The sequence below is a fragment of the Paramisgurnus dabryanus genome, chromosome 24 (assembly GCF_030506205.2).
Source record: "Paramisgurnus dabryanus chromosome 24, PD_genome_1.1, whole genome shotgun sequence".
NCBI lineage: Eukaryota > Metazoa > Chordata > Actinopteri > Cypriniformes > Cobitidae > Paramisgurnus > Paramisgurnus dabryanus.
In genome coordinates, this window is record NC_133360.1 from 17,683,835 (window position 1) to 17,704,443 (window position 20,609).

The following is a 20,609-nucleotide window of genomic DNA, read 5'->3' on the forward strand; positions in this document are numbered from 1 at the left end:
CGCGCTACCGCTACGCGGACGAAGCGCGGAGAGCGTCTAGGTCACTTTCGCGTACGTACGACGTGTTCTTGACCGCACGTTGACGTACGCGCGCGCAAGTGACTTTGACGCTATCCGCGCTTCGTCCGTGTCGCAGTCATGCGGTCGAAATCGCTGGGGCTCTAAAGGAAAAAACTGACACGAACCCATTATTCGTCCATTGGCAGACTATTTACATGCGAGTGTCAGGCCTCTATCTCGGCGCAGGAATGAGCTAGGAACGTGGTACACACATTCCTGTCTTAGTCTCGGCACCCTCTACGCGGGGTGCGAGTTTGAAGTAAATCCGGGAATTTTTTTGTCTCAGGCAATGAATTTCGGCCTTTTTTTCCCAATTTGAATGCCCGTAGCTTAGCCTTCAAGAGGGCCACGCCCTTGCCATTGACACTGTTGGAAAGTACTGTTCCAGGGCTTTCCAACGAACCCAAGCTCAAGTGTGTCCGACCTTGCTCGGCTGAGAAAAAGAGCACTAAACCTTAGCCTTTTTCACATAAAAAAAAAAAAAAAAAACACGAAGTACAAGCGTTTTTTTTTACATTTTCAAATGACCGTAGCTCCGCCTCTTATTAGGCTACACCCTCGAGCTTGGACTCGTTGGAAAGGGCTAGTGCGGGCCTTTCCAACGAACCCTCACTCGAGTCTCTACGACCTTCCTTGGCCGAGAAACAGAGCCCTAAACTTGAGATTTTTCACATTTTTCAGATATTTAAACGCCCCTAGCTCCGCCCCTGAACGGGCCACACCCTCAACATTGGGCTCTTTCGAAAGGCCTAGTCCGGGCCTTTCCAAAGCACTCTCATTCGAGTCCCTAAGGCCTCCCTGGGCCGAGCAAACGAGCTCTGAAAACAAGCCTTTTTCATAAATTTTCAGAAGTGGAAAACCATATCTTGGCGAGGGAACGTCGTAGAGACTCGAGGCTGGTGTCGTTCGAAAGGTCTCTCCGAGACCTTCCAAACGCCCCCACCCACGAGTCTCTAGGACCTTCCCTTCCGGAGATATGAAAAACGAGCTTTTATTTTTAAACGCCCCTAGCTCCGCCCCAAAGAGTGCCACGCCCTCGACCTTGGGCTCGTTGGAAAGAACTTTCCGCCACCTTTCAAACGCCCCCACCCCCATGTCCCTATGACCTTCCGGTCCGGAGATATACGAAATTTGGCTATTTTTTCAAATGCACGTAGCTCCGCCCCCTAGAAGGCCACGCCCTCGAACTCGGGCTCCTTCGAAAGGTCTCCCCAGGGGCTTTTTAAGGAATCCGAAATGGAGCGTCTACGACCTTCTCGGGCCGACAAACAGAGCCCTGAAAATCAGCATTTTTTACACATTTTCGCACAGAAAAGATATTGAGGCAAATCTTCAAGAAAGTCTTTTTTGAACATTTCACCAAAAAAAAAAAAAATCTATCTCGGCCAAGGAATGTCGTAGAGACTTGGGGGTGGTGTCGTTTGAAAGGTCTCGCCGCCCCCTCAGACACGCCCCCAACTCCCAAGTCTCTATGGCCCCGCCCCTTTCCGAAAAACCATCGTTTTCAAAACGCCTTTTCAAAAGCGCATAGCTCCGCCCTTGAAGGAGCCACGACCTCGACCTCGGGTTCGTTGAAAAGGCCTCGTCCGGGCCTTTCCAACGAACCCTCACTCGAGTCCCTAAGACCTTTTTGGGCCGAGAAACAGAGCCCTAAACTTGAGATTTTTCACATTTTTCTGATATTTAAACGCCCCTAGCTCCGCCCCTGAATGGGCCACACCCTCGACCCTGGGCTCTTTGGAAAGGCCTAGTCCGGGCCTTTCCAAAGCACTCTCAATCGAGTCCCTAGGACCTTCCTGGGCCGAGCAAACGAGCCCTGAAAGCAAGCCTTTTTCATAAATTTTCAAAAGTGGAAAACCATATCTCGGCGAGGAAACGTCGTAGAGACTCGAGGCTGGTGTCGTTCGAAAGGGCTCGGAGAGACCTTTCGAACGACACCAGCCTCGAGTCTCTACGACCTTCCCTGCCGGAGATATAAAAAACGAGCTTTTAAATTCAAAAGCCCCTAGCTCCGCCCTAAAGAGTGCCACGCCCTCGACCTTGGGCTCGTTGTAAAGGTCTTGTCCGGGCCTTTCCAACGAACCCTCATTCGTGTCCCTACGACCTTCCTGGACTGAGCAATGAAGCCCCAAATTGAGCTTTTTTTCACCCTTTTTCACACAAAAAAACACACAAGTCCAAACTCAAAAATCCTTCTCACAGAAATTTTACCAGGTGAATCAGCGTCGTCTGAAACGCCTAGAAAACTTGTTCCCTGGTGACAAATTTTCACGTCCCATACAAAAAACGTGAAAAAATGAGGATTTTCTCAGCCTCACCGAAGGGCCCCGGAAGGGCCTAGGTGCCCCAAATTCGGGGCCCTGGCTCACAGAGTGCCCCTCTACGACATATCCGAAGACGAGCGTCGTGGCGCGAAAGAAAAAATTTGGCCGCCGTCCGAAAACATCAAATTCCCCCATTATAATTCCCATAGGCCTCAGGCCTCAAGTTTTCGTTGCTTTTTTGGAATCTATTTTTTCTGGAACGCCGCAGCGGCCCGCGCTTCGGGGGTCCGTCTCGGGAGAACTCCGACATAGAGCGTGCCGATTTTTGACCCGATCGCACTCCGGCACGAACCCACGGCCGGTAGCGGGAAACTGTCAGGTCTCCCGCTAAGCTGGGAAAAGTCGAAAGGTCGCAGAAATCGGTGCGCGGGCTGCCGGAGAGATCTAACGCGACATATCCGGAACCCGCGCGCCGACGGCGTAAGGCGCGCGCGCTACGCCCTGCCGAAAACCTTAAAACTAGGGCAGGCAGGTCGAGTCGCAAAGGGGTCTCGGCCGCGACGCTCGGTGTTCCGCGGAGAGGACGTCCGGACTAGAAGACCCGCGCGCACCCCGGTCGAATCGGAGTCTTCGCGACCGCGTAAACCCACCGCAAAGTGCGACCCCCGCGCGAGATACGGCCCTATAGCTCTTCTTCCGAACGTCGCTCGAGTCTGCGCTTCCGGGTTCCATCGTTTGGGACCCCAGAGTGCGCGCGTGCCGAGTTTCGGCCCGATCGGAAGCCGACACGAACCCGCGTACCGAAACGCGGGAAACTGTCGGGTCTCCCGCGAGGACGGGAAAAGTCGTAAGCTCTCCAAATTCGGCACGCGGTCTGCCGGACGGCTCTGGCCCGACATATCCGAAACCCACGCGCCAACGCCGCACCGCGTGCGCACAGGAGCGTCGCGAAATCCCAGTTTTAGGGTTCGTAACTCGGCTCGCGATAGGCTCTCCGCCGCGTGCTTCGGAGTCCCCGGCCAGGCCCCACGTGGGATGTTACGACGGGCGTATCGGGGCCGCGCGACGTTCGGGGACCGCGCGGGGGTCGCGACACTTTTCCATTAAACCAATGTTATTTTCCGTAATGGGTTTGTGGACGCGCTCCTCGTGACCCCGCGCGGTGTCATATGACCTCTGGGGGGCCCCCGATCGACATATCCGAATCTGGAGAACGTAGCTCCAAAATAAGACAAGGTTGTCCAAATGTTCTCAAAATCACTCATCATGATCCTCTTGATGGCCTAGACCACCAGACCATGTAGTTTGCCATTCGAGCTCCGTTTCGCTAATTTTTTTTCTGAAGGTCCCAGGGGTCTGCGCTTCGGGGGCCCGTACGGCGGGGCCCCCAAGCACGCGGGTGCCGAATTTCGACCCGATCGGACACCGTCCGCGAACCCGCAGTTTTAGCGGGAAACTGTCAGTGCTCCCGCGAGGCCGGGAAAAGGACTAGGTGCCCGAAATTCGGCGTGCGGTCCAGTAGAGGGCCCTGGCATGACGTCTCCGAAGCCCGCGCGCATTCGGCGTACGCCGTGCCCACAGCGCCCTCGGTGTGCCTCCCAGTGCAATCACAAAACGCCTAGGGTTAGGGTTGGCAAGTAGGGTCACGAAAGGTTCTCGGGGGGCAGGCCGCCGGATTCCTCAGCTGGGCCGTCGGCAAGGGGATACCACGTGCGTTTCGAAGCCGCGCGCCCTTACGGGGCCGCGTGACGGCACTGACACGTCTCCATTAAAGCAATGTTATTTTTCGTACCTGGTTCGTGTCACTACGTCCCCAGGACCCCGAGACGGGCCGGATCTCGAAACGGACGACTGGCAAGCTTACAGCCGATGGAGGAGGAGGGGGTAGGGGTGGTTCGGTAGGGCTAGGGTCCAAATTGAGCAAAAACGGACAGGAACGACATTTTCGCGTCAAACTCTGCGCTACAGGGCGCGTGAGGGGACGTAAGCAGGGCCCGTGACGTCCGTTTGGGGTTTGGACCTTTTCCCAAAAAAGTAGTCTGCAAATGTACAAATAGTGGGTCTGTGTCATGGGGGGGGGTCGGGGGTGCGGTCCGGTGGGGTCAGTTGGTCGACCCGCGCAACTAACGGGCAAATGGACAAATAGTGGGTCCGTGTCATGGGGGGGGTCGGGGGGGTGGTCAGGAGGGGTCAGGGGGTCGATCCGCAACAATAATGGGCAAATGGACAAATAGTGGGTCCGTGTCATGGGGGGGGGGTCGGGGGGGTGGTCAGGAGGGGTCAGGGGGTCAATCCGCAACAATAATGGGCAAATGGACAAATAGTGGGTCCGTGTCATGGGGGGGGGGTCGGGGGGGTGGTCAGGAGGGGTCAGGGGGTCAATCCGCGACAATAATGGGCAAATGGACAAATAGTGGGTCCGTGTCATGGGGGGGGTCGGGGGGGTGGTCAGGAGGGGTCAGGGGGTCAATCCGCAACAATAATGGGCAAATGGACAAATAGTGGGTCCGTGTCAGGGGGGGCGTGTCCTGGGGGGCGTGCCCGGGGGTCCCGAGGGGTGTGGCGCTAAATCCGGACCAATAATGGGCAAATGGACAAATAGTGGTTCCGTGTCACTGGGGGTCGAGGGGGGGTCGAGGGGGGGTCGAGGGGGGTGGTCCCGCAACTCAATGGCACCCCTAGAGGTGTCCATTACCTGGTAGAATTTGCCTTCTAGGTAAAATCTTTGAAAATCCAAAAGTGTCCATTTTGTAACCGGTTTACGCGTCCATGGTTGACACAAACTCAGTACGATCCCTCGCCACCACTATGGGTACTTCGGCAGACTAAATGAATGGCATTTTTGACACCAACCCACTAGAAGTCCTTACTCTGCTCAAGTTCAGAAACATGAAAGGATACAATGTGACACTGAGCTTGCTTCGCGTCGCACCCAATTCATTGAGAAACAAAGAGCACGTGAACGCACACTCAACGGGAGAGACACAACGTGCTTGCATGCAAAATGAAGCCAACTTGGATGCTATAAACACATATGCACATAAGCATATGCAACCATTTTGGTCGCAGTGTAGTTCCCTGGCTGCTCAGTTACCTCAGTATGTGCTGCAGTTGATCCAGTTTGCCGCACTGGATGATGAGTTTATGATGCGCTGGATGATGAGTTTATGACGCGTGCATCTTCACGCGCTCAACAAAACACGGGTCATCCAGTCGAGTTCAGAAAATACGGAAATTCGTAAAGTGATTGGGATGCTATGTTTGGGAAACACTGTATGTACTGCGCTATACTGCAGAGGGGGAGAAAAAAATCTAAAAAAAAATATAGCTGCAAGCAGCGATTACCGGGGTTCAAGCGATCTGGGACCTTAAAGGGGTCATAGCGTGAAAATCTGATATTTTCCATGTGTAAGTGCTATAATTGGGTCCCCAGTGCTTCTATCAACTTAGAAAACGTTAAAAATTTGTCTAAAAACGCTGCTGTTATCAAACTTCTTTTAACGTGAAACAGATCAACCCAGTAACTTTGTTTGGGAAACCATTCTCTGTAACCATGTGAAAAATGACGTTGTTCAAATTTTGCCTGTTTTGGTAGGTAGCAAGGCGAATTACAATAATACCGCCCCCTTTATCTGAACTATCCAACCACAGCACTGCCATTTAGTGCAGAGAGAAAAATAATAATTGACAGCTCAATTGAGTTTCAATTGCAACAAACCACCATCATTGTGATCAGTGTTTGCATTTCATCCGCTCATTTGCATTTTAAAGGAAACACCCAAAAACAGCAAAATTTTTACATCTTAAAAAATCTCATAATATGACCCCTTTAAGACCTTTAAGGGCATGCCTGTGTAGATTTGCTGCATTGTTATCAAATCTACTTAGAATCTGAAATACTAACATGTTACCAATTAGGTCCATTTTCTGAAGAAAATATGATGTGGTCCATGCCGTGGCAAGAATTGCCACACAAAATGTTTCAAAAATTGTTAACATGAGACAAAACAGCCCACCACAATTTCTCTATGATGTTCTGATATAGATATATAGGTCTCACAGGGCTAACCTATAACACAGCAATGATGAAGAATAAGCTAACACGCATACATGCATTTACACACAGAAGCAGAAATGGCAGGGTTAGGAAATAAGACTTTGAAATAAATGACCAATCTCCATATGCTTGGTGTCCTTCAAGAGTTCATCAACCTATTTAAATGTTTCACCTTTGTCATAATGTCACGTGACTGTAAAAACGGATACCGTCAGAATGATTGACAAAATGTTTATTTAACATAATAACAGTGACTTCATAAAGTTAAATCATGTATCCATTGATAAAACCTGTGAACACAATTTCATTGAGTATACATTTTGAATAATAAAAAATATTTTTAAAATTAATTTAACATAAAATTAGTAGTAAATATTAAAAAATAAATAAAGATAGACACATTAATTAAAATCCTAATAAGAATGCTCTTAAGTATGTTAATGAGGGTCTGTGTTTCACACAGAGTATATAAGAGAATACTGATTTTTGGATTTGGAAACAATAAAGCAATGTTTCATATTTTAATTTAATTAATTAATAAAACTTTTAGGCTCTGTCATGTTAAATTGTCAAATAGTGGTATAGCTCTGCAATTATTGGCATGTGATTTTAGGCTGGGCCAATAAATAACTGATCCAGATATGTTTTCAATATCAAATTGTGTCAATAACAAATGTTATTGTTATTTAGTAGATTTGCAGCAGATTTGCTGGTGAGCATTTGTCTGTGTTCACTTTCATAAAGTGCAGCTATTTAGTTGGGTTCTAGCAGGTCATTTATGTGAATAATAACCAATTGCATTATTACATGAGGTTTTGGGTGCAATATTTTAAAAAGAACGTATACAAATGTAACTACTTTGTATTATACATCATGTCAGGACATGTTTATGTCATGGAAGGTAGAATAGAATCCTAATGCTACTGATGTAAATATAGCCAGACATATATCCTCTTGATAGCAGCAATTCATTTCTGATGATGCTGAGAGTTTCGCCAGGTGCGTATATAAGCAGCAGGTGCAAATAGGGAAATTAGCTTCTTTTTCGCTGAGAAAGCCGGAAAGTGTGACCGGCCGTAACAGCAGGTGGCAGCACCTGTGGCGACGGGACGTGACGTCTCCGTTCCCTCCTTCAGGGAACGAGGGTTACATCCGTAACCGAGACGTTCCCTTTCAGTCGGTCACTACGACGTCACGTCGTGACCGACGAATTGGGAATCCCTACCAAAACGCCACTAGGGGCTGACCTCTTCCAGTGACTGCGTAAAAGCCCTCCGGTTCCACTTAAGGAGGAGGAGATAGGTTTTAAGGCAGAAGGCCGGGCACTAGATGTTCCTTTAACCCCACAGAAGTGCCAGCGACTGGGAAGCGCCCTACCTGAGCGGGATAGGAACGCTGCGGAAGCCACCACCCGTCTTAAGGGCTAATGGTGGGCGAAAGTCAACCGTAGTTGAAGAATAAAGACAGCCGTGGCTGTGTAAGCAAAGCAGTGCTCTGCTAAGGGAAACGTGGGCTGGTAGGATTAACCCCACGGAAAAATACTCACAAAGGAACCCGGTGGGACACAATGTGGAGCCCGAGCCAGACACGTAGGTTCGCGAGGATACAGCTAGTGAAAGGCTGACAGCCAATGCTCCGCAACAAAGGCTGCCAAGGCAGCGGAGGAAGAGCAATTCAAACCATTACGCATTTTTGCTCTGAAGGCCTTCCATACTGACACAGTTATGAAGCATCAGTTGGAGGCTGCAAGCCGACGTGCGAGTCTGCTCTCCGTGCCCTCCCTGGTGAGGAAAGAACACGAGAGGATACAGGCTCGATACGAACACTGTAAAATCTAATGAACGTATTAGGTGTCGCCCAACCAGCAGCTCTACAGATGTCTGTTAGCGAGGAACCACGAGCTAGAGCCCAAGATGAGGCAACGCTCCGTGTGGAGTGCGCTCTCAAATTAAAGGGGCAAGGAATACCCTGAAGATTATAAGCCAGGGCGATAGTATCAACTATCCAATGAGACATCCTCTGCTTAGTGACAGCTTTCCCTTTCTGCTGGCCACCATAACAAACAAAGAGCTGGTCTGAGGTCCTGAGGCTTTGCGTGCGATCCACGTAGAGTCGCAGTGCGCGTACGGGGCACAACAAAGCCATGGTTGGGTCTGCGTCCTCCGGAGGCAGCGCTTGCAAGCTCACCACCTGGTCTCTGAAAGGAGTGGTGGGAACTTTGGGCACGTAGCCTGGTCTGGGCCTCAATGTTACGCTTGAGGCAGCAGGACCAAACTGAAGGCACGAGTCGTCAACAGAGAATGCATGTAAATCCCCTACTCTCTTCACTGAGGCCAATGCTAGCAGGGTCAGAGCTTTCATTGATAAAAGCTTCAGACTCGCAGACTGCAAAGGCTCGAACGGGGGGGCCTGAAGGGCTTTCAGCACCATGGACAGGTCCCAGGGAGGAATAGAAGGAGGGCGCGAGGGGTTTAGCCTACGAGCGCCTCTTAAAAATCTAATAACCAAATCATGCTGGCCAACTGTTCTGCCGTTGATAAGTGAGTGATGAGCAGAAATAGCAGCGATATCAACTTTAATGGTGGAGGGTGACAGCCTACCGTCTAACCTATGTTGAAGATATAAAAGCACAATGTTAATAGGGCATTCTCTGGGGTCCTCGCGTTGCGAAGAGCACCAGGTGACGAAAAGGTTCCATTTAAACGCGTAAGCCCGTCTTGTGGACGGAGCTCGTGCCGCGTCGATTGTGTTAGATACCGCTTGCGGTAAATCACTTAAACCTTGCGCGCGCTCAACGACCACACATGGAGATCCCACAGGTCGGGGCGCGGGTGCCATAATGTGCCCCCTCCTTGAGAAAGAAGGTCCTTCCTCAGGGGAATCCGCCAGGGAGGGGCTGTCGCGAGGAGCATTAACTCTGGAAACCAATTCTTGCTCGTCCAGTACGGGGCGATCAGTAAAAGGCTCTCCTCGTCCTGCCTGACTTTGCACAGTGTCTGTGCGATTAAGCTCACTGGGGGGAATGCGTATTTGCGCATCCCCAAAGGCCAGCTGTGTGCCAATGCGTCCACGCCGAGGCTGCCCTCGGTTAGTGAGTAAAATAGGCGACAGTGGGTATCGTCCGGCGACGCAAACAGGTCTATCTGCGCACGACCGAACTTCTTCCAAATTAGCTGGACCGTCTGGGGGTGGAGTCGCCATTCGCCGGGGCGCGCAGCTCGAGAAAGCGCGTCCGCTGCTGTATTGAGCGAGCCTGGAATGTGAATGGCACGAAGGGACCTCAGATGCTTCTGACTCCAAAGGAGGAGATGACGAGCGAGATGCGACAGGTGACGGGAGCGCAAACCGCCTTGACGGTTGATATACGCAACGGTCGCAGTGTTGTCGGTGCGTACTAGTACATCCTTCCCTCGCAGCTCCGTAGCGAAGCGTACAAGTCCCAGATATACTGCCCACAACTCTCGGCAATTGATATGCCAGTGCAACTGGGGTGCTGTCCACACCCCTGAAGCTGTAAGCTCGTCGTACGTGGCACCCCAGCCCGTGTCGGACGCATCTGTATGTACAACAGCATGCCGAGCGATCTGTCTCATGGACACACCGGACCTGAGAAACGCGGGGTCCGACCACGGGGGGAATGTTAGGCGACACGCAGGTGTAATTGTTACACGATGGATGCCGGCGCGCCACGCTCTCCTCGGGACTCGATCGTGAAGCCAACGCTGAAGCGGTCTCATATGGAGCAGCCCGAGCGGTGTCACGGCCGCTGCTGCTGCCATATGCCCCAGGAGCTTTTGAAATTGTTTCAGCGGGACCGCATTCTTCCCTCGAAATGAACCGAGGCAAGTCAGAATTGACTGGACGCGCTCTTCTGTCAAACGCGCCGATAAATCGATCGAGTCCAGTTCCATGCCGAGAAAAGAGATCCTCTGCGTGGGGCAGAGTTTGCTCTTTTCCCAGTTGACCCGAAGACCCAAACGGGCGAGATGCCGAAGCGTTAAATCTCTGTGTTCGCAAAGCGTCCGTCGAGAATGCGCTATTATAAGCCAATCGTCGAGGTAAGCCAGTATGCGAACGCCGCTCTCTCTGAGGGGTTTTAACGCCGCCTCCACTACTTTCGTGAACACACGGGGAGAGAGGGAAAGCCCGAACGGTAAAACTTTGTACTGGTATGCCCGTCCCTCGAATGCAAACCGGAGAAACGGTCTGTGACGAGGGAGAATGGACACATGAAAGTACGCGTCTTTCAGGTCTATAGCCGCAAACCAATCTTGGGGGCGAATTGAATTGAATATTTGCTTCGGTGTTATCATCCTGAAAGACCTCCTCTGCAGAGATTTGTTCAGAACGCGCAAATCCAAGATCGGTCGTAACCCCCCGCCCTTTTTGGGTACTATAAAATACGGGCTGTAGAAGCCCGATCTCATCTCGGTTGGAGGGACCGGCTCGATCGCGTCCTTTGCCAGCAGGACTTCGACCTCTGCACGCAGTACATGTGCATCGGACGCTTTCACCGTGGTGAAACGAATGCCCGAGAATTTGGGTGTGTGCCGGTTGAATTGTATTTCGTAACCGAGGCGGACAGTGCGTAAAACCCAACGAGACGGGCTGGGAAGCTGAAGCCAAGCCCCCAGATACCGTACGAGGGGAATTAACGGCACTACCGGGGTACCCGCGGGGGGGCGGCGGAGCGGGACAGGTGGTACTGCCGGTACGTCTGCTGAGGCAGCATAAGTATCTACAGTATGTGTGTGTGTGACACTGACCTGAGCCCGCCGAGGGTGACGGTCGTCTGGTCTCCTCAGCGGAGAGCACAGACTCCGATGAGGGTGCTGGTGGTCCCGTCTCCTCAGCGGAGAGCTGGAACTCCTCAGAACACCCGCTGGCGATAGAGGAGAGGGAGGAAGAGCATGTGAATGCCCGCTCACATCTCTCTCGATCCTCTGAAGACCTGGAGAAGGAATAGGAATGCACTCTTTTTGTGGTTTTGTGGGTGCCGGCTGAGAAGCCGGCGGAACAAAAACAAAACGAAACCAAGGATTCTCCATCCGGCCCTCTACCGGTGAAGGGAGCGATGCCGTCACCGTCTCCCGAAGAGTGATCCCATCCGATTCCAGGTCGCCCGTCTCAGGGCCGCTTCGATTTCCGTTTACCACGGGAAGCGGGTGGGGCGGGCGGGGCGGGGCGGGCTGCCGACGGTTGTTCCCCCTCCGTGGCCTGGAAGATGTTCTAGTGGGGGGGGTGGAGGCAGCCGCCGCAGGGCGCCCTCGGCGAGGAGCAGACGGGGCCGCCGGCGTTGGAGGGCGAGATGCAGGTCGCTTGCGCCGGGGCATGATCTGAGCGATCGCCTCTGTCTGCTTCTGGGCGGCGGAGAACTGCTGGGCAAAAGACTCCACCGACTCACCGAAGAGGCCAGCCTGGGACACTGGAGCGTCCAAGAACTTGTTCTTCTCCGCATCCGACATGTCCGCCAGACATAGCCATAAGTGGCGTTCCTGGACCACCATCGTGGACATGGCACGACCAATTGCCTGCGCTGTCACCTTCGTAGCGCGAAGAGCCAGATCAGTGGCAGCCCGGAGCTCCGAAAGGACAGGCGAGTCGTGTCCTCCCTCGTGCAGATCCCTCAAGGCCTTCGCTTGGTGAACCTGCAGCAACGCCATAGCGTGCAGGGCTGAAGCCGCCTCTCCACATGCCTGGTGGGCAGCGCCCGTTAAACCGGAGGACTGTCTGCAGGCACGAGAGGGGAGGGTTGGGCGGTCCTTCCAAGAGGGAGCGTTAGCCGGACACAGCTGCATCGCGACCGAGCGCTCCACAGGAGGGATCCCCGTATAACCCTTAGCGGCTCCGCTGGTGAGGGAGGTGAGGGGGGAGGGCTGAAACGGCCGTAATCTCGTAGAAAACGGCGACTTCCAGGTTCTAGTCAGCTCCTCGTGCACCTCGGGGAAGAAAGGCACCGGTGGAGAGGGTTGTGAAACCCGGGCAGCTCCAAAGAACCAATCATCCAGGCGGGACGGCTCGGGCTGAGGGGGGGGAACCCACTCTAACCCGACGGTCTCCGCCGCTCGAGCGAGCACGGCCACCATCTCTGGATCGAACTCCGGCGTCCCAACCCGACCAGAGGGAGGAAGGGCGTCGGGGTCCACGTCAGGGGGAGGAGGCCCACCCTCGGATGCTGCGGCGTCGGTGGACCCGGAGGGCGGCACGATGGATTCTAGAGACATCGTAGAACACGACGCTGAAGTCTCCATCGGCACATCAACCGGCTGTGGATGAGGAGGCTGAGAGCCTGAGGACGAATCCCCCGCTCGGCTCAGCACAGTGATGCGCAGGTCGTCCTTTGAGAGCTTCACAGCCGCACCGTGGCGGCGTTCAGCACTCGCATGACGAGGGTTGCGTTTTTCCCGGAGGAAAGACAACCGTCTGCGCAAATCCACAAGGGACATGTTCTCGCAGTGAGAACACTTACCCCCAGCGAACGCTGCCTCTGCGTGCTCGATGCCCAAACACGAAAGACAATGCTCGTGACCGTCCTTCGGACCCATGTATTTGCCGCACCCAAGATCGCACGGACGAAAAGCCATCCTGAAAAGGACGCTGATGTCCGGATATACGAGAGAGTGGCTGCCTTTAACAAGGCACAAAGCTCTCTCGTATCACTCTTTTAGGGAAATTCACTCAGATGCTCAGTTGATGATGCGCACAGGGAAGGCAACGCACACACTACTCAAAACAACAAAACAGGTGTAGAGCCGTGGAATTAAGCGAAGCGTCCGCTGTGGTACTGCTAGTCCAACCAACTTCAGCAATCGAATCCCACCAGAGTAAGTAGCTTCTCAGTAGCAGATACTGCCGGCTTTCGAAGCGATAAAAAGCTAATTTCCCTATTTGCACCTGCTGCTTATATACGCACCTGGCGGGGCGGCGCCAGCATTATGCAAATATCTCAATGCCAAGTTCATTGGCGTTTTAGTAGTATTCGAAGCAGATTGGTCCCTCTAAGCGAGTTCCCAATTCGTCGGTCACGACGTGACGTCGTAGTGACCGACTGAAAGGGAACCAAGTATTAGTTCACAAAATAGTTTTTTTCATATAAACATAAACATCTAGAGCAGATGTTCTCTACTCCGTTTCTGGAGGACCACTGCTCTGCACATTTTCTCTCATCTGACACAATCAGTTCAGTTAATAGAGATCTCTATTATTGTGCTGATTATTTAAAGCAGATGTGTTGAGAACCACTGATTTTGAGAACTGTTTACTTCGCACACATTGTGTTAGACGCAAAGATTTTCAGAAAGATGTACTAAAAATCCTCACAGACACTTGGAAACATAAGACCAACAGTCCCATGAGTTTAGTTGTAATCACACACCATTAGGCATCTTTTCTAAGATATATAATTATCCTCATACACCATTATAAGAACCTGAAAGTAGATGTTATGTGCAAAATAACAAGTAGGTCAGACAAATATTTATGTGTCATATACATATGCTATAGTTATCGTTATTTGTTCTATATGCTATTTTTTGCAGTTGCTATGAATATAAATGGCATCGACTTTACCATATATGGTGGCAGACAAGGCACAGTATGTGGCTAATTGTTTAGCCCTCTCTTTGGGCAACCTAAGTTGTTGTAGCCCTGATACAACCAGTGTGTGTACATGACCTAAAACACACACAGGCACACAACACAAACACACACACATTTACAAAAGCAAGCAAAAATTGCAGTGTTGGACAATAAGACTTAATACTCACATACAACAATATACACAGGAATAACATTGAGAACCACTGATCTAGGGGACAGTTAAGGTGACACCCGTTGTTCTAGATGCAAATATTTCTGGAATGATAGCCAAAAATCTTCACAGACACTTGAGAACATAAGACAAACAGGCCCATCAGTTTAGTTGTAATCGCACACCATTACGCTTGACTCGTACATGGTTCATGCTGGTTGGCTGTTAGTTGGCATGTTTTCCAAGATATGTAATTATCCTAAAAGACCATTATATGAATCTGAAAGCAGATTTTATGTGCAAAATAACAAGAAGTTCAGACAAATATTTATGTGTCGTATACATATGTGACCCGTCACGGAAACCAGGGACACAAGTTGGCAGCAAACGTTTCGAGAAAATGAGAATCAAAGTTTTTTTTTTCAAAATTTGTGATTTTCGTTTTATTGCAGAATCTGTTACTTGAGATCACGAAGAAGCCTCTCCATGTTTGAGATAGCAGTTTATGTATATTTAAAAGCGTACATTTTGCGGTTGAAATAGGCTTGTTTTTCCAGAGATTCTAGCGTGCAGCGGTACAGACATACTATATAAGCTTGTGTTTTCGCCTCCGCCCCCACAGGGAACAGTGTGACTACTGAATAAGGATAGTTCACCCAAAACTAAAAATAATGTCATTAATGACTTACCCGTATGTCGTTCTAAACTCGGAAGACCTCCGTTCATCTTCGGGACACAGTTTAAGATGTTTTAACTTTAGATTTAGTCCGAGAGCTTTCTGTTTCCTCCATTGAAAATCTATGTACGGTTTCCATGTCCAGAAAGGTAATAAAAACATCATCAAAGTAGTCCATGTGACATCAGTGGGTCAGTAAGATTGTGGTGAAGCATCGAAAATACAGTTTGGTCCAAAAATAGCAAGAATTACGACTTTATTCAGCATTGTCTTCTCTTCCGGCTCGAGCGTGAAGTCACGTGACTTGTAGTGACGTGGCTGCACTGTTCTTCCGACATGTTTGCTTAGTTTTATTTTATTTTTTCAAACTTATAGCGTGCGTCTCCCCAGGCTGTAAATGAAGCTCGGGCGCACAAAACAAAAGAAAAATAAAAGAAGCTGGGGCGGAACAAATAACAGTCAGCCGCATCGTACGTCAGCCGCGTCACTAACTTTATGGGGCGCCGCAGTCAGATGACGTCAAAGTACCGCGCAGTCTTGCGCAGCATGAAGTCAAACTCATAAGTTACACAGAGACCCTATTTTAAATACAAAATTTGAAGGCGGGTTCGTGTGTTTAACGGAACGCAAATACCGGACTGTAATCTGATATACCCTTACATGTTACGATGTAAATAGTCCTCAGATTGTATATTATATTGTATTACCAGAAGTTCATGCGAAATCTGATGTAAACAATAGACTATATATCTATATTTCACGAATTATACGCATTTGTGGACAAAAATCATTGGATGATTCACACATCTGAAACAGACTGGATTCGACTTGTGATCCCCACAAAGGTAAAAGTCCTGTTTATTTTTGCATGTTGTTCATTCGGACTTCTGTAATAAAATATTACATATGATGCTAGAATCTGTATCTCAAAAGGGCTTTACAAGGGGTATGGCTTAGCTCAGGGATTCCCAAAGTGTGGTACGCGCACCCCCAGGGGTACGCGAGCTGCCACCAGGGGGTGCGCGAGAGGAAAAATGTAATGGCGGTCTGTTTCTTTAAGTGGGATTTTTCCATACAATAAATAAATAAAAAAATGAACAGTAAACATTTCCTTTGTAATCGCTTTTATTTTAAATAAAAAACTATAATTTATTAGTTTTTGATAGAAACGTAGAAGACAGCTGCTGTCTTTTTATATGCACTGCTCTTCTGTTATGCACTGCAGCCGCTATATGCGTGCCAACTCGTTTCATTCATTCCATATATATTATAAATATGCTTAACTGGCTGAAATCAGGGAAACTGTCAAGTGTGGGATGTCTTATGATAAAGTTGTTAGTCACGAAGGAGGAGAGGGACCAAGAGAGGGAGACTTTTTTATGGCAAAAATAGAAATAATGAAATGTGACGAGACATGGGCACAGGATACGCGAGCAATGTGTTTTCATGCATGGTAAAGAGACCGCCAATGAATTATATAATAAAATACATAAATACTTACTGTATAGAACTTATTAAAAGCTTTAATTTAATTTTGTTTGAAACTTGAGCTGTTATAATGAATCTGCAAACTATTATACACCTTTTGTGCGAACAGTAAAGGCTTTCGTTAATGTGTTTGATGGGTCTGCACGTGACGCACTGGTAAACATGAGGAAACCTCTCATATGTCATCTATTAGCTGACGGCAGTAAGTGTACATTTTTTACCATAGTAAACTCGAATGGCGTCTAAATATCACAGTGGTTAAACGCATACACGGGGGCGCGCATCATCTACGCCAGTGGTTCTTAACGTTATTCCTGGAGGCCCACTGCCCTGCATGTTTTGTATGTCTCTTTTATCTGGCAGACTCAGTTCAGTTCATTGAGATCTCTTCTAATGAGCTGATGATTTGAATCAGGTGTGTTAAATAAGGGAGACATACAAAATGTGCAGGGCAGTGGGCCTCGAGGAATAACGTTAAGAACCACTGATCTACGCTGAGCGTAGTTTCAGATGGTGCAATAGGCGTAAATATTTTTCACAATGTTGGACGTAGCTAAGCCCGACGTAGGACTATTACACCCAACTTCTTAACGTCCGGCTAGTGCAACCGGCCCTTGGTTATTTGCGCATGATTAAACATGAGTATTTATGGTGAGAAAATAAAGCTTTTTTGGATTTTTTTTAAATGGGGATTGGGGGTGCGCCAACCCGGTTGGGACATAGAAGGGGGTGCGCAGGAAAAAAAAGTTTGGGAACCCCTGGCTTAGCTAAATGAGATGTAAATGAGCCCTATTGTCTCTCCAGCCAGGGAAAAGGGAAAGTGTTAACTTTTTTTCTTTCTCAAATTTCTCAGCATTCTCTTTCTTGAATGTGTTACATTCAAATGGCCACAACTTCTCCAAATTTGATCAGATTTCCATGTGTTACACATCGTTAGAAAGCTTAGAAACTGCACTTTCAGAATCTATGAATAACTCAAAATGCCCCAGATCCGACTTGTGTCCCTACTTTCCGTGACTGGTCACCTATGCTATAGTCATCATTCTTTGGTCTTAGGTTATAGCGCCACCTAGTGGACAATTTCTGCAATTTTTTTGCATGTGACCTCAGCATGGGTCTATACATATGTGTACCAAGTTTCTTGTTAATATCTCATTCCTATCATAAATGATAGCCATTTAAGTATTTGTATCCCCGCCTCTTCATACTTTTGACCGTGGTGTTGCAACCACGAGTGCAAAGTTCAACTTTTTTTTGATAATTATTGATACTCAGTGTCTAAGGAATATTCTAGCACTTGATTGGTTCAGATCGGTCAAAAAACCTAGGACTAGTTCGCAAAAGAAGGTTTAAAAGAAAAAATATGAATATCTAACAAACGATTCGACTGAGACAAGTGCTTCTTGAGGCAAAGTTGTTAATTGTAAGTACCTCTATTAAATGATATGAAGATCTTGTTGATAACTGAAAAACTGCATAATACACAATCACTTAAACACTGAAAAAACGTGATAGCGCCCCCCGGAGGCTGAATTTTTTCTTACTCTGCATAGACCTTCATGGCCAAGAGACAAACCGGCCCACCGTGTTTCGTTTCAACGGCCTCTGTTAACCCTGCCTAATAGCTGCTTTTTCTTGATTGGCCGATGGCGGCCATGTTTTTTGACCTACCCGAAATTTCTTTTAGACATTGATAGAACCCTAGACCAAGAGCACCCGTGCCAAATTTCAAGTTGATCTGTCCCATATTTCTGTAGTTACAGCCCTTCAAAGTTGAGGTTGTGTTATAGCGCCAACTAGTGGTCAAGCGGCGCATTTTTTTGCACGTGACCGCAGAATAGTGCCCTGTATATGTGTACCAAATTTGGTTTCGATACATCTTTCCAATCCCAAGTTATAGCCATTTAAGTCCAAGAGGCTCCGCCCATTGGGGGGCGTTTGGGCGTGGCTTGATGAAGGCAAGTCTAAAGTTCAACTTTTTTTGATAACTTTTCATATTCTCCAAGGAATATTACAGCACTGGGACGGTTCAGATCGGACGAAAAACCTAGGACTAGTTCGTTTTTATTTTTTTCGACAAAATCGAAAATAGCGAAAAAAATTAATGACGGAAATTAAATCGGAGATATACGTTTTGTTCGTCTTGACTTTCCAGTGAGATAAGACACTTGACATTTGGACAAGATTTGTGGGAGTTATGAGCATGAGCGCGTTTGTTATCGCTATAGCGCCACCTATAGGCCAATCGGGTTGATACTCTATCAACCTCTCCCCATATTGGGTCCTACCATTTGGCCAAGTTTCAAGTCGCTAGGCCTTACGGTTTGGTCTGCACGTTCCGTTTTACGGCAGAAGAAAAAAAATAAAAATCCATACAAATACAATAGGGTTTCAGCCCTTCGGGCTTGCTCCCCTAAAAAGCGTTTTTTTTTTAAATATGAATCGATTTGACCTACCAACTCGATTTTAAAATCAAATCGTTTTTTCCCAGCCCTAATAATTTTTTACACTGCCCATGTCTCTACATAATTTTGACAAAGATTAAAGTGACTTGGGTAAATGTAAGTGGGTTATTTTGAAGTCTGTTGGCACTGACACGTTATTGCTGACATTTTGTGACTCTATGCTTGTGACTTGGATTACCAACATCAATATGATCAAGACCCCACGACCAAACATACAGCTCAAGTTTGATCGAAATCACATAATGCATTCGGACTTCCTGGTTCTTTGATTTTGTATTAAATGTATTGCCTTGCTTTTGCAGCATCATTAAAGATATATTAAAATCCATTCCCAATGTAGCATGATATCATCTTGAGTTTCTTAGCATAATGTAGGTCAGTGGTTCCCAAACTTTTTCAGCGTGCGGCCCCACTTGTGTACGGTGCATTCCTTTGCGGCCCCCAAAGAAAATTTGTGACAAAAAACTGTTCTAAAACTCAACATTTTAATAAAAAAAAAAAAACAATTATACAAAAATGTTGTGCTTTTGGTCAGTAGCCTTATTTTTTTTTTGGTTTAATTACACAGAATTCATGATAAATTAATGTATTTCATAAAACGTCATAAAACTGGGAAGTTTGAAAGCCACTGATGTAGGTCACAATTGTAATTTGGTCACAATCACATAATGGCCATCTTCCTTGCTGGGCTGATTCTGCCAATCTCAAGGTGCAGAAAGTTTCTTTTTTGCCTGTAATACTTGGAGTATTACATACAAGTGAACTATAGTATAGTATTTTCAGCTTTGCAGTCTACAAATTATTGACATTTTGCTTAAAGTCTCTGCAGTCTGACATGACTGGTTTTATTTTTGCATAGGTATACGCTCATGGGATATCAACCTGACTGCTTGCAATCTAGATGAACAACTCAAACTGTTTATTTCAAGACACTCTGCATTCTTCTCTGAGGACCTCAAAGGTAAGAAGAAAATTCTATGTGCATGTTAGTATCATATGTAGGCAGGTGCACATGAAATTCTCCTTTATGTTTTTGGGGAAATCTACAGATTCTAAAAAAAAGGATTTAGACTCGTGCAAATGTTTTTATTGCAAGCTGGAACATTATCAAATTATCCAAAATATTTTATATATAAACATTCTAGAAATGGGCAATGTGATGAAATTTGTAAATGACAGGAATTCCATATTTACTTTGTTACAGTGACACAAGTCATTTTTATTGACGCATAACCTCACTCGCCAGTTTGTGCCTGTCAATTCTCTCATCCTCCAATCGGTTTCTTTTTACTACCCATGTCTTTAAATCTGTACCTTTCACAACCCTAGTCTCACTAACCCTGAAAATATCATTAATCTTAAGAATATCAGGTATCTTTCATTCTAAATCTTGGCAGACTATGGTATAATGTGGAAATTTCAGCAGCTTTGAGATTTTCTGAATCCAGAAATTTTGCTAAAAGTTCCAACAAAAATGTATTAGCTGCTTCAAGTGTGTTTTATTTGTAATCATTAGATTACATTTTCAATAATTTTACTACATTTACTACATTACTAAAGTTTTTTTTATTATTTTAGCAGAAATAGGTAAAACATCTGTTACGTATGTAACCACGGTTCCCTGATGGAGGAAAGTTGTGTCGATGACGACAGTATTGGGTGTGCTCTTGAGAGCCAATCTGGTCCGACTTGTGTAAAACGCAAATGAAATTGCACGAATGTTATTTGCATACCTGTCTCTGCCAACACTTACGTGTATAAAAGGAGACGACGGCATGCACCATTCAGACGCTTGTGTCTGAGGAGCTCGATGAGGCTCACGTCAGTGGAATGAGCAGTGTTGTGGCAC

At 47.7% G+C, this 20,609-nt stretch overlaps 1 protein-coding gene across 2 annotated transcripts in view; it reads left to right on the forward strand.

Moving 5' to 3' along the window:
• Positions 1 to 20,609, forward strand: part of map1sa (microtubule-associated protein 1Sa) — a 123,238-nt gene that overhangs the window by 37,490 nt on the left and 65,139 nt on the right. For both annotated transcript variants that reach the window (XM_073813449.1, XM_073813447.1), the window contains exon 3: positions 19,620 to 19,721. In XM_073813449.1, the coding sequence (XP_073669550.1) occupies positions 19,620 to 19,721 (102 nt within the window). The remainder of the gene's footprint in view (positions 1 to 19,619; positions 19,722 to 20,609) is intronic.